Here is an 11962-nt window from a genome sequence, read left to right as displayed (position 1 = left end):
GGCGGGTCTCAACCCCGCGGGCTCAGGCAATCCACTCACCTCAGCCTCCCAAGGCGCGGGTTACAGGCTGAGCCACCGAGCCTGGCTGGTGTATAGTTTTAATTGGTGGAGTTTTAAAGCCAAAAAATCCCCCAAAAGAATAAGAACAAACTACTGTGTGTGCCAGGCGCTGTCCTAATCACCCAAATGCTTCATCTCATTGAGTTCTTACAGCAACACCGTGAGTACATGCTGTTGTTATTCTCTTACTCCAAACATGAAGAGGAAAGAGACTTCGAGACATTAAATACTTTGCCCTTCATCACCAGATAGCACGTGACAGAGCCTGGATCCATGTACTAGGAGTTCCTCATATTATATGCTGTCTGTACTCAATATGCCCTAGTCTACAATACCTCACTATAATATTGGTATGGAAACTGAGACCAGCGAGGGACTTGCTAGGGTCTCCCAGTCCATGGCAGAGCTGTGGGATATGGCCCCTGGCTCCTGGTCCCTTCACTACACAACACTGCCTCTCGATGATCTCTGCTAGCCTGTGTCCAAACTCCAGGCTCATCTCTCAGAGAAGTCTGGCAGCTCTGGGGCAAACAGTGGCTTTGGGCCTTTCGGTCCAGTTGCCCAAGTGGGAGTCACAACCAGGCAGCCAAACGTGTTCCTGCCAGGCCAGGGGGCTGTGTGGGGTGAGGGGTGGGGTCGCTTGTCTTTGCTGCTCCCCTGCCCTGCAGCCCAGCAACAGTTTCCTCCTGCCGGGTCATCTGTGGAGGTCAGGGTCAGGCAGGGCAAGGCTGGGGTCAATGTCCTCAGGAGTGTGTGTCCACAGGTCAGTTCCTGTCCACACCCCTGTGGACCCCAGGGATATGCTCAGCCCCCATTCTCTGCCAGAAATCTCACGCCGGCAGCCATGATAACCTTGAGCCCATCAGAGCAGCGCCAATCCAACAAAGCACAAGACAGTACCAGGAGCGCCGCTGCAAATGCTATCTAGCTTAGGTGATAGTTCTTTTTTCTTTTTTGTGTCAGGGTCTCACTGTGTTGCCCAGGCTGGAGTGCCGTGGCACGATCACAGCTCACCACAGCCTTGACCACCTGGGCTCAGGCGATCCTTCCGCCTCAGCCACCTGAGTAGCTGGGACTACAGGTATATGCCACCATGCCCACCTAATTTTTCTGATTTTTGTAGAGATGAGGTCTCACTCTGTGGCCTAGACTGGTCTCGAACTCCTGGGCCCAAGCAATCCTCCCTCCTCGGCCTTCGAAAGTGCTGGGACAATAGGAATGAGCCACCATGGCTAGCCTTCTTTCTTCTTGTTTCCAACATGTGTAGAGAAGGTGGGAGGGAGTAATAGGAGCCTAAAAAGGCCACAAAACCAAGATCTAAGTTGAACTCAAAAGAAGCCACACGAGGAGGCTGTGGGCGAAGGGTGATGTCAGCCGCTGTGAGAAGAGGTTGTGCTGTGTCAGGCCAACCTGGCCTTCTAGTAGGGAGCCTGGAGTGAGCGGTGCTGAGAATCAGTTCTGGGGAGTCCTCAGTGACACAGGATGGGCAGGTGCTGGCTCTACGTGGAGTCCTCAGGTGAGAACCCCGGACTGTATTGGAAAGTGACAAGCCTGGATGTCAGGTAGGTGGAGTGACGTCAGTCAATAGAGAAGAAAACCCCTGGAAGACTGGGGCTCTCAACATTGCTGTGATACATGGACTAGGGCACCTTCCCACTGAATTCTACAGAATACTTGAGCACAGGGTTGGTGAAACTAAAACAGGTCAAAAGGAACAGGAAAGCCTTCTTGTCCCAGTGAGATGGGTGGGAGGAGAGAAGCAGACTCCCATCTTATTTCACATTTATTCCCCTGTACTCTGGAATTTCTCCTTCTGTCCTGCAGGTACGATTCAGCGATTAAAGACCTTAAAGAGGCCTTGACGCAGCTTCGAGGGAACCAGCTGATAGACTACAAGATTCTGGGGCTGCAGTTCAAGCTGTTTGCCTGTGAGGTAAGGAGGACAGGGCCCGGCCTGGACAGGAAGGGATTATGGCTAGACAGATAGCTGACAGGTCAGAGGAACAGCAGACTGTTACTACTCCCAGGAGTTGGGGAAGGTCATTTTGCCTTCTGTACCTTGGGACTCAGATTGTCCCTTAGAAAAGACTGAGAGGATTACATCAGGCTCCAGGGAGCCTTCCGTCACTGGAGGGCAAGTATTTCATTATTGTGAGGCTCACAGGACCATTAAAAATGAATCCACTGGGGGCCCTAAAGGGAGGCTGGACACATATGTTAGCCTGTGAAAGTATTCAGAATACTCTGCATGTTTTGCTTAGCAATTCCGGTTGGCAAGCTATTTGTTCAACTTCATATTAACAAATCCAAAATCATGAGTTCACTGTCCAAGCAGGACCTACTGAAACCTTGCTCAGTTCCCAACTTACATACCACACTCTTTTTTTTTGACACAGGGTCTCACTGTGTGGTTCAGAATGGAATGTAGTGGCACAATCATGGCTCACCGCAGCCTTGAGCTCCTGGGTTCAAGTGATTCTCCTTTCTCATCCTCCCAAGTAGCTGGGAAAATAGATGTGCACCACCACATCCAGCTAATTTTTTTATTTTTATTTTTGTAGAGACAAGGTCTCACTATGTTGCTTAGGCTGGTCTCAAACTCCTAGGCTTAAGAAATTCTCCTAAAGTGCTGGGATTATAGGCATGAACCACTGACCTGGCTTTGTTTGTTTGTTTGTTTGTTTAAGAGATGGGGGTCTCACTATGTTGCCAAGGCTGATCTTGAACTCCTATCCTCAAGTAATCCTCCTGCCTTGACCTCCCAAAGTGCTGGGATTATAGGCATGAGCCATGGCACCCAGCCCAGACCACACTCTTTACCATTAATGGTTCTTACTCCATGTACTTTGTTGAATCCCAAAGAAAGAATGAGAATAATTTGTCACAAATCTGTTCTCTCTTGCTCAAAGAACAATTCAAAGCACAAATTTAAGTACAGGTTTCCCTGGAAGAACAACTTATTTTCTGTATTATCAAAAGAGAGAGACATGACTGGCTTTGACTGCAAGTTCGTGGACTTTTTCCAGTCAACCTTCCCCAGCCCCTCCCACCCTCAAATATATGCCAGTAACTTTAAAAATGAAAATTCTTGCAAATGTCACAGATCGTTCTTTAGACGAATTGCTTTAAAAAGTCCCCTGGCTTTAGTTTCTCAGGCACAAGAAGTCAAGAGTTCCCAGGGTCGCTAATAATAGAGTCTGCAGCTGGCCATGGCCCCTGGGGACATGTGGCCCCATCCCAGGCCCGTAGCAGGCTAGCAACTTACTTCATTTCTTACAGTCTGGGCAAATGAGGCTCTGCATTGGGAATTGGCTGGCCTCCGACCAGCTTCTAGAACGGAGTTGCCCAACCATAGCACCTCGATATATTGGGCAGGACAGCCCTTTATGGTGGGGGCCTCGTCCTGTGCATTGCGGGGAGTTCAGCAACATCCCTGGCCTCCACCCACTAGTTACTAGGATCACTGTTGCCTCCCACTTTTGTGACAACCTAAAACATCTCTGAATATTGTCTAAATGGAGAACCACTTAGACGGATTTTAAAAGTTGGGGCACCAAGGAACTCGAGGATTCCGTGAGAGGAACATCCCCTCATAGTTGAGGTTGAAATCGCCCGCGAGACAGGAAATACTGAATGAGTAAGCCTCTCTGCAGGTAAGACTGGACTTTTCAGAATCTAAGGCCCCCTCTCCACATTGGACTCTCCATCATTTTCCTACTTTTTCTTTCTTTTTTTTTTGAGTCGAAGTCTCCCTCTGTCACCCAGGCTGAGTGCAGTGGCATGATCACAGCTCACCGCAGCCTTGACCTTCTAGGCTCAAGCAAGCCTCAGCCTCTCAAGTAGCTGGGATTACAGGCTCGTGCCACCATGCCTGGCTAATTTTTTAATTTTTTTGTAGAGACAAGGTCTCTCTATGGTGTCCAGGCTGGTCTCAAACTCCTGGGCTCAAGCAATCCTCCCACCTTGGCCTCCCAAAGTGCTGGGATTGCAAACATGAGCCACCATGACTGTCCCTATTCCCTTCTTATAATCCCTTATAATCCTGCCACAGTGTAACCTTGGCTTCTGAGAAATCACATGATTATTTTTGAAGAGTGTCAAGGTTTTTCTAGACATCAAGTCATAAAAGCCAATTGTGGGAAAGACTTTCAGAGAAGGTGATTGCGAACCAAATAGAACGTTTCAGACTGTTTCAGTTCTCTTTTCTTTTTGCACACAAGATCAGGGCTGGCCCAGCAGCCAGTGGAGGCAGAGGCGGCAGCTCACGGAGGCTCAGAAACAGGCCTGAGGGAGCCCCGGTCTCCACTTCCAGGCTTGGTCCTGACTCCCATCATCCAGCCACTGACCCCATGGGAACTGACCCTGCCACCCATCTATGCCTGAAAAGTTAATGGTGTCTGTTGGCAGGAGGCCTCAACTTTTTCCACAAGAACTTCTCCTTAGGGCTGCCCAAGGCCCCCCAAGACTTGGTAGCTGACACCTCCCAGAGAAAGTGATCCGAGAGAAAGTCAAACAGAGTGTTGGTGTCTGTTATAACCTAGCCTCGAGTGCCATGCCCCTTATTTCCATAGGATCCTATCTTTTTAATTTCTCTCAGTCATTTTTTTTAAAGCTGGGTGTAGTGGTTCAGGCCTATAATCCCAGCACTTTGGGAGGCCAAGGCAAGAGGATGGCCTGAACCCAGGAGTTCAAAGACAGCCTGGGCAACATAGTGAGACTTCATTCCTCATTTCTACAAAACAAACAAACAAACAAACTTAGCCAGGCATGGTGGTGCATGTCTGTAATCCCAGCTACTCGGGAGGTTGAAGTAGAAGGATCGCTTAAACCCAGGAGGTTGAGGCTGCGGTAGCCATGATTGTACTACTGCACTCCTGCCTGGTCGACAAAGGGAGACTCCAGCTCAAATAAAAGAGTCATTTTAAAAATCTTGCTAATGCATCCAAAAGATTATTTGAGTCTGTATGTAAGTTGCAAAGCATAAGAAATAAGATAAACACTCGTGAGCCTGCAACCCAACCCAGACCTGGAAAATCTGACTACTGAGGAGTTTGCTGTTCCCTCCCCACCCCAGGCGAAGCCTCCCTGGCTGCTGTGCTGAGTCTCCCTCCAGCTCTCTGGATTTTTGCCTGTGGAGTCTCCCCCATGCATTGTTACCTGACAGTCTTGTGGCTCCTGTGGATTGGGCCAGGTGCTGCTGGCGCTGGTGCAGGACGATGCACCTGGAAGCCTCTCCCCACACTGCACCGTCCAGTGTGTCAGCCCAGGCTCGGTGTCAGGACCTTGACTGGAAGACCACACACCTGCATTATATTCCTAGCTCTGTGTCTGCCTCGTAAGGGGCCTTGAGCAAGCCATTCTTCTCCATGGTAAAGCAGCACAACCATTATTTTTTTTAAAAACCTGGTTTGAACACACTGTATACAATAGTGCTTGCCCCTCCTGGCCTGCTGGGCTATTGGAAGAATGCACTGATGCTGGATTTATGTGTTACATGATGTTTTCCTTTCTCTCTCTCTCTCTCTCTCTCTCTCTCTCTCTCTCTTTCAAGCTGGGGGTTCGCTCTGTCACCCAGGCTGGAGTACAGTGGCATCATCACGGCTCACTGCAGCCTCTACCTTCTGGGCTCAGGCAATCCTTCTGCCACAGCCTCCTGAGTAACAGGGACTATAGGCATGTGCCACCAGGCCTGACTAATTTTTTGCAGAGAAGAGGTCTTGCTATGTTGCCCAGGCTGGTCTCGAACTCCTGGGCTCAAGTAATCCTCTCGCCTTGGCCACTCAAACCCTGGAATTACAAGTGTGAGCCACCACACCCTGCCGAGTTTACTACTCTTGACTCCTTCTGGGTTCCCTCTCTCAGTAGATAGCATCACCCAGCTACCTAGGATTTGGAAGTTTCCCCGGATGCTTCCCTTTCTCTCACTTCTGTTTTAATTAAAAAATTTCTGAGTTGGGGAACTTGCTCTGTTGCTCAGGCTGGAGTGCAGGGGCACGATCACGACTCACCATAGCCTCGACCCCTTGGGCTTGAGCGATCCTCCCTCTAGGCCCCCTGACTAGCTATGACTATAGGTGTGTGTCACCACACCCAACAAACTTTTTGATTTTTTTTTTTTGTAGAGATGAGTTCTCACTACATGATGTTTTCTTAACGCCACACTCATGCTTGACATAACTCCATAGCAAGACTAATTGTGCTATGTTTTTCCTATTCGCAGGAGAGTCGAGAAAGGGAGAAACGTTAGCAGATAGCGTGCCTGCAGTATGCGTGTGAGCCCCTCCCTGGCATCTTAATTGGAGTAGTTGCAAGTTGTATGTTGCGGTTTGTACTTTTCTAGGTGCTCTATAATGTTGCTTTCATGTATGCCAAGAAGGAGGAATGGAAGAAGGCTGAAGAACAGCTAGCACTGGCTTGCAGCATGAAGTCCGAGCCCAGACACACCAAGATCGACAAGGCCATGGAGTGCGTCTGGGTAAGCATGTTGGCGAGGCAGGTGGTGAGAGATTCCATTGGATTCTCATTTATCTCGGAGGACACGTAATTGAGAAACCATAAAATCGGTGTTTTTCAGGCTGGACATGGTGGCTCACACCTGTAATGCCAGCATTCTGGGAGGCTAAGGTGGGAGGATTGCTTGAACCCAGGAGTTTGAGACTAGCCTGGAAAACATAGTGAGACCTCATGTTTACAAAAAAGCAAAAAATTAGCTGGGCATGGTGGCGCATGCCTGTAATCCAAGTTGCTTTGGAGGCTGAGATGGGAGGATCCCTTGAGCCCAGAAGATCGTGGTTGTGGTGAGGCATGATCGTGCCACTGCATTCCAGCCTGGGTGGCAGAGTGAGATTGAACTAAAAAAAAAAAGTGGTGCTTTTGCTTTCTGTGAGTCTGGGTGATACTGATCTTTGGGTAAGTTCTATTCAAGATCTTGAATCTGTGCTGAGAAGCTGAGGTTTAGACTATGGGATGGCAGAGATTCTGCGTCACTGCCCTTGGAGTGGGGTCATGTGGCAGTGTGGGAAAGAAGATATCGGAGGCTGGAGTGATGCTGTGCAACTTCTAAGCACTGAGATGGCTGCTCAGGTCTGCTTGATGACCACCAAGTCATCACAGGTTGGTACTGTGCCAGGCACATAACAGCTCTCAACAAAAATGCATCAATTATATGAATTAGTGTTGAAAAATTAGCCATAGTTTGAGCATATTTGGGAATGAAGCTAGTTTTAAATCTGATGTTTGCTTTTTATTTTTATTTTATTTTATTTTTATTATTATTATTTTTTTGAGTTGGCGTCTCACTCTGTCACCCAGACTGGAGGGCAGTGGCCGCTCCCGGCCACCGCAGCCTCGACCTGCTGGGCTCCGGCGATCCTTCCGCCTCAGCCTTCTGAGTAGCTGGAACTACAGGCATGCGCTACTACATCTGGCTAATTTTTTTTAATTTATTGTAGAGACGAGGTCTTGCCAAGTTGCCCGGGTGGGTCTCCAACCCGCGGGCTCAGGCAATCCTCTCGCCTCGGCCTCCCAAAGTGCTGGGATTACAGACTGAGCCACCGAACCCGGCCCTTTAACTTTTTTAATAATGGAGTCCTGCTCTGTTGCCCAGGCTGGAGTGCAGTGGTGCGACCATAGCTCACTGCAGCCTCAAACTCTTGGACCCAAGCTATTCTCCTACCTCAGTCTCTCGAGCAGCTGGGATTACAGGTACACACCACCACACCTGGCTAATTTTTTATTTTATGTAGAGATGAGGTCTTATTGTGTTGCCCGTGCTAGTCTTGAACTCTTGGCCTCAAGCAATCCTCCTGTCTTGGCCTCCCAAAGCACTGCAATTACAGGAATGAGCCACCATGCCTGGTCACCAATCCCAAGACAGTACATGTCTTGATGGGGTCCTGGGACACGGAGTGGTGGTGGTGCCCCTATGCTGTGAGAGAGACCTACAGACACCACATAGAGTGGAAGGGGGCAGTCCCTCTAGTAGAAGAGGGTGCTGAGCGAATAGCATCAACCACTGTCCACGCAGCCTCTCAGCATAAGGTGATATTGTAGCCAACTGCTCCCGCCTTAACAGAGTCTTACAGATCTGGAAACGGTGCTTTTATGTGGCTGTCTTGATGGATCCTTTCATCTATTCAGTGAGGGAGACAGGACAAACATTGTCACCTTTATTTTCAGATAAGGAAATACTACCTTTTCTGTGTTACAGAAACAGAAGTTGTATGAGCCAGTGGTGATCCCTGTGGGCAAGCTGTTTCGGCCAAATGAGAGACAAGTGGCTCAGCTGGTCAAGAAGGATTACCTAGGAAAGGCAACGGTAGGTGGGACCACTCAGCTTCCCCCAGAGCTCCTGCGGCCTGGGCCACGCAGAGAAGAGGGTATCCTCCTTGTGGCTCTGGCCCGGGATGGCGATAAGAGGCTCGTTTCCAGGGTGGAGGTCTGAAAGATGTGCAATTGCTTCTAGTTTGTTTTCTCCAGGGCTCTCTTGTTCCTCCCTTCCAGTTTGACCTTGGAGGAGAGCTGCAGAGTTACTCCCAGGATGCTAAGTCTTGGGGACTGAGCCAATAGGAAATAAAACCACAGCTATGGGTGGCTTATCACCTGTGGAAAGAACATATTAGGGAAATGGACCATCACGGGGTCCTCTGGTCTTAATGCTCCTGGTAGTTCACATCTCAGGGTGCTGAAGAATTGGCCCTACTTCCATAGCCTTATGTCTAACTCCTTTAGCTGGACTCCCTCTGAATCTAGGTCTTAAATCCTTTCAGACAAGATTTGAAGTGAAACAGCAGCAGTCCCCTTCCTAAACTACATCAACACATTTGTAGGACTAAGGTTGCACAGTGACTGGGTGGGTGGGGCTGGCACAGCAGTAGAGGTCAAGAAAGCTTGGGTTCATGGAAACACTCCAAATATCTATCAACTGGTGGATGGATAATCCACATGTGATATATCCATACAATGGAATATTACTCAGTCATAAAAAGGAATGAAGTATGATATATGATAAAACATGGATGAACCATGAAAGCACTATGTTAAAGGAAATGAGCCAGGCACAAAAGGCCACATGTTGTGTCATTTCACTTATATAAATATCTTGGATGGGGGTAAATCTAGAGATAGAAAGCAAATTGGTGGTTGTCAGTTTAAGAGGTGGGGGGGTGGACTAACTGCTTTATGGCCATACCATTCTATTTTGGGGTGATGGAAATGTTTTGGAACTAGATAGAGATGGTAGTCATAAATACCACTGAAATTGTTCACATTACAATGGTTAATCTGTTATACAAATTACATCTTGATTTAAAAAAAAATTTTTTTAAGACAGAGAAAGAGCCAACCTGGGTTAATGGGGATGCTGGAATTTCTTTGTTTTTCATTTTCATTTTCATTTTTTGAGGCAGGATTTCACTCTGTTGTCCAGGCAAGAGTGCAGTAGCACCATCATGGCTCCCTATAGCCTTGGCTTTCTGAACTTGGGTGATTCTTCCACCTCAGCATCCCAAGTAGCTGGGACTAAGTAGCTCATACCACCATGCCCAGCTAATTTTTTTTGATCTTTTGTAAATGAAGTCTTACTATGTTGCCTAAGCTGGTCTTGAATTCCTGGGCTCAAGCAGTCCTCCAACCTTGGCCTCCCAAAGTGCTGGAATTATAGGTGTGAGCCACTGCTCCCAGCTGGCTGCTGGAATTTCTAACCCAGAGGATCATTAATCCGATCCTTAGCCACTGTTCACCTCTGAAACCAGACACAAGTGAGAATGCGTCTGTCGAAAGAAGGGAATCCGGGGGAAAAAACGCTGAAGGATGGGGAAACAGGGCTAGCGGAGCCTCATACCCTCCTGTCCTCAATTGCAGGTTGTGGCATCTGTAGTGGATCAAGACAGTTTCTCTGGGTTTGCCCCTCTGCAGCCACAGGTGAGGTGTCCTGACCTTCATCGATCTGAGTCTCCAGAGCTTTCCATGAAACACCCAACTGGGAGGAATGTTTGTGCTGAGTTGCCTTACTTAAGGGCCCTGTGATGCAGCTGAAGGTCTCTGCCTGCCCGTTCCCAGTCCCAGGTTCCATGGCTGGCAAGGAAACAAGGCCTTCCCGCAGATCCTCTGAAGTCAGCTCTCCTGCTTCTCCCAAAATGCCGGTCTTCACGTCTCTAAATTTTCAGCGATCTGTGTGTGTCTCTCCTGAAGCCTCGACCATTCTCTCAGAAAACTGAAACACAAGCTATGAAAGCCTCTTTAACAGAGCTTCTTTTGGGGTCCAGGGGCTAGTGGGCAACGCTGTGGGGCCTGGGGCCTGCAGGCTTGGCTTTGCCGGTTCCATCCACCTGCCCATGTGCAGGGGTTTCCCCTCAGGGTCATAGACATGGCGCCCAAAGTGAATCATTCTTCAGCCCAAGCCGGGATTGGAGAGATGGTCTCCAATGAGCTGGAATTCAGAGTTCCAATGGTTTAGGAATTCAGAGAGAGCTTCCTTGTGAGGGGAAGAGGGTAAAACAGGTTGAGAAAGACACGAGTTCTGTTGCAGTGGAGCCATGATGGACAAGAGTTTTGGGCCATGCCAGCAGGAGGGTTTTCTGAGGAGGGATACCCCTTCTCCAGGTCTGGAGTCCTTTATCTGTTTCTTCACAATGAGGTTGGAGAAAGCCTTGCTGAGGTCCCTTGGGCTTCAGTTCAGCCAGAGGACAACAGCAGGGGAAAGAGGCCCGGATAACTGGACTCCGTGATGTTCAGTGTAGAACAGGAAATGTGCGTTGAAAGGAGAGTCTTGCCTGCTCAGGGGATCCTGAGTGGATTTTAAATACTCAGAAGTGTCATGTGACAAAGTGGACATTAATTATAGAACAGAGCTTTTGGAAATCGTCCTGGGAAAGGGACAGAGCTCAAGGTCAAAAGCCCTCTCGTTGGGCTTGTTGACAGCTAACCTTCTCAGAAACGAGGTCTGGCTCACAATGAATTGCTGTGCTGGCGAAACCAGTGTCCGGGGAATTGGTGGGAGGTGTTATTTTCCAGTGTTTAGGCAGGGTGCCTGTGCCCTCCCCCTAGACGGTGTCCCTGTCACTCAGAAATGCAGTCTTTGATTTCCTGGTCTGGAAGAATGCGCAAATCACCATTTTTAACAGTCTGTTCTCTCTCCCCGTCCTTCCCTTCTTGTCCTTTCCTTCTCCGTTTTCCTGAATGTTCACTAGGCAGCTGAGCCTCCACCCAGACCCAAAACCCCAGAGATTTTCAGGTAAGTTAGATGTGGAGCCATATGCATAATATCCAAGCTCCAGGTCTGAATCGATGGCGGCAGAAGGGGTGAAGAAGATGAGGCTGGGGTCAGGGCCTAAATCCTGTGGGAGTCTCTAGAATGTCAGGCTTCTGTTTTCCAGGCTGGAAAAGAACGAAATAGTGGGGATGGGAATCTTGACTGTGGTGGGGCTGGCCTGACTGCAGCTACGCCATGTGCCAGTGTCCCCATATGAACATGCACCACCACCCACATAGCCAGGGGTGTTACTGAGGGAACATAGCCACCCTGGGACCCAGGCCCTTACCTAAGGTCACAGCTTAGTTTTTCACTGGCTGCGGCCCCCTCTGAAGGGATAGGTCAGAGCTTTTGGAGTCAGGAATCCAGAATGGTGTCCCCTTACCTGTGTGGATGTCTTCCACTCCCTACTGGCACATGTTTTCTGAGGAACTAAAGAGGAAGGGCTCAAGAAAAGAAGTCAGACCAGGTGTGGTGGCTCATGCCTGTAATCCTGGCACTTTGGGAGCTCGAGGTGGGAGGATTGCTTGAGCCCAGGAGTTCGAGACGAGCCTGGGCAACATAGCGAAATCTCATCTCGACAGAAAATTTAAAAATCGGCCGGGCTCGGTGGCTCAGCCTGTAATCTCGCGCCTTTGGGAGGCTGAGGTG

The 11962-nt window shown here is 49.0% G+C and overlaps 1 protein-coding gene across 1 annotated transcript in view; it reads left to right on the top strand.

Moving 5' to 3' along the window:
- Positions 1-11962, top strand: part of NCF2 (neutrophil cytosolic factor 2) — a 38341-nt gene that overhangs the window by 10589 nt on the left and 15790 nt on the right. The window contains exons 3-7 of the mRNA XM_008074426.1: positions 1885-1993; positions 6401-6535; positions 8270-8377; positions 9922-9981; positions 11250-11293. Of these exons, the coding sequence (XP_008072617.1) occupies positions 1885-1993; positions 6401-6535; positions 8270-8377; positions 9922-9981; positions 11250-11293 (456 nt within the window). The remainder of the gene's footprint in view (positions 1-1884; positions 1994-6400; positions 6536-8269; positions 8378-9921; positions 9982-11249; positions 11294-11962) is intronic.

This window comes from Carlito syrichta, unplaced genomic scaffold, assembly GCF_000164805.1.
Source record: "Carlito syrichta isolate Samal-C Ts95f unplaced genomic scaffold, Tarsius_syrichta-2.0.1 Scaffold316427, whole genome shotgun sequence".
NCBI classification, from domain to species: domain Eukaryota; kingdom Metazoa; phylum Chordata; class Mammalia; order Primates; family Tarsiidae; genus Carlito; species Carlito syrichta.
Note: the sequence above shows the minus strand (reverse complement) of the source record. Positions and strands in the feature narration are given on the sequence as shown.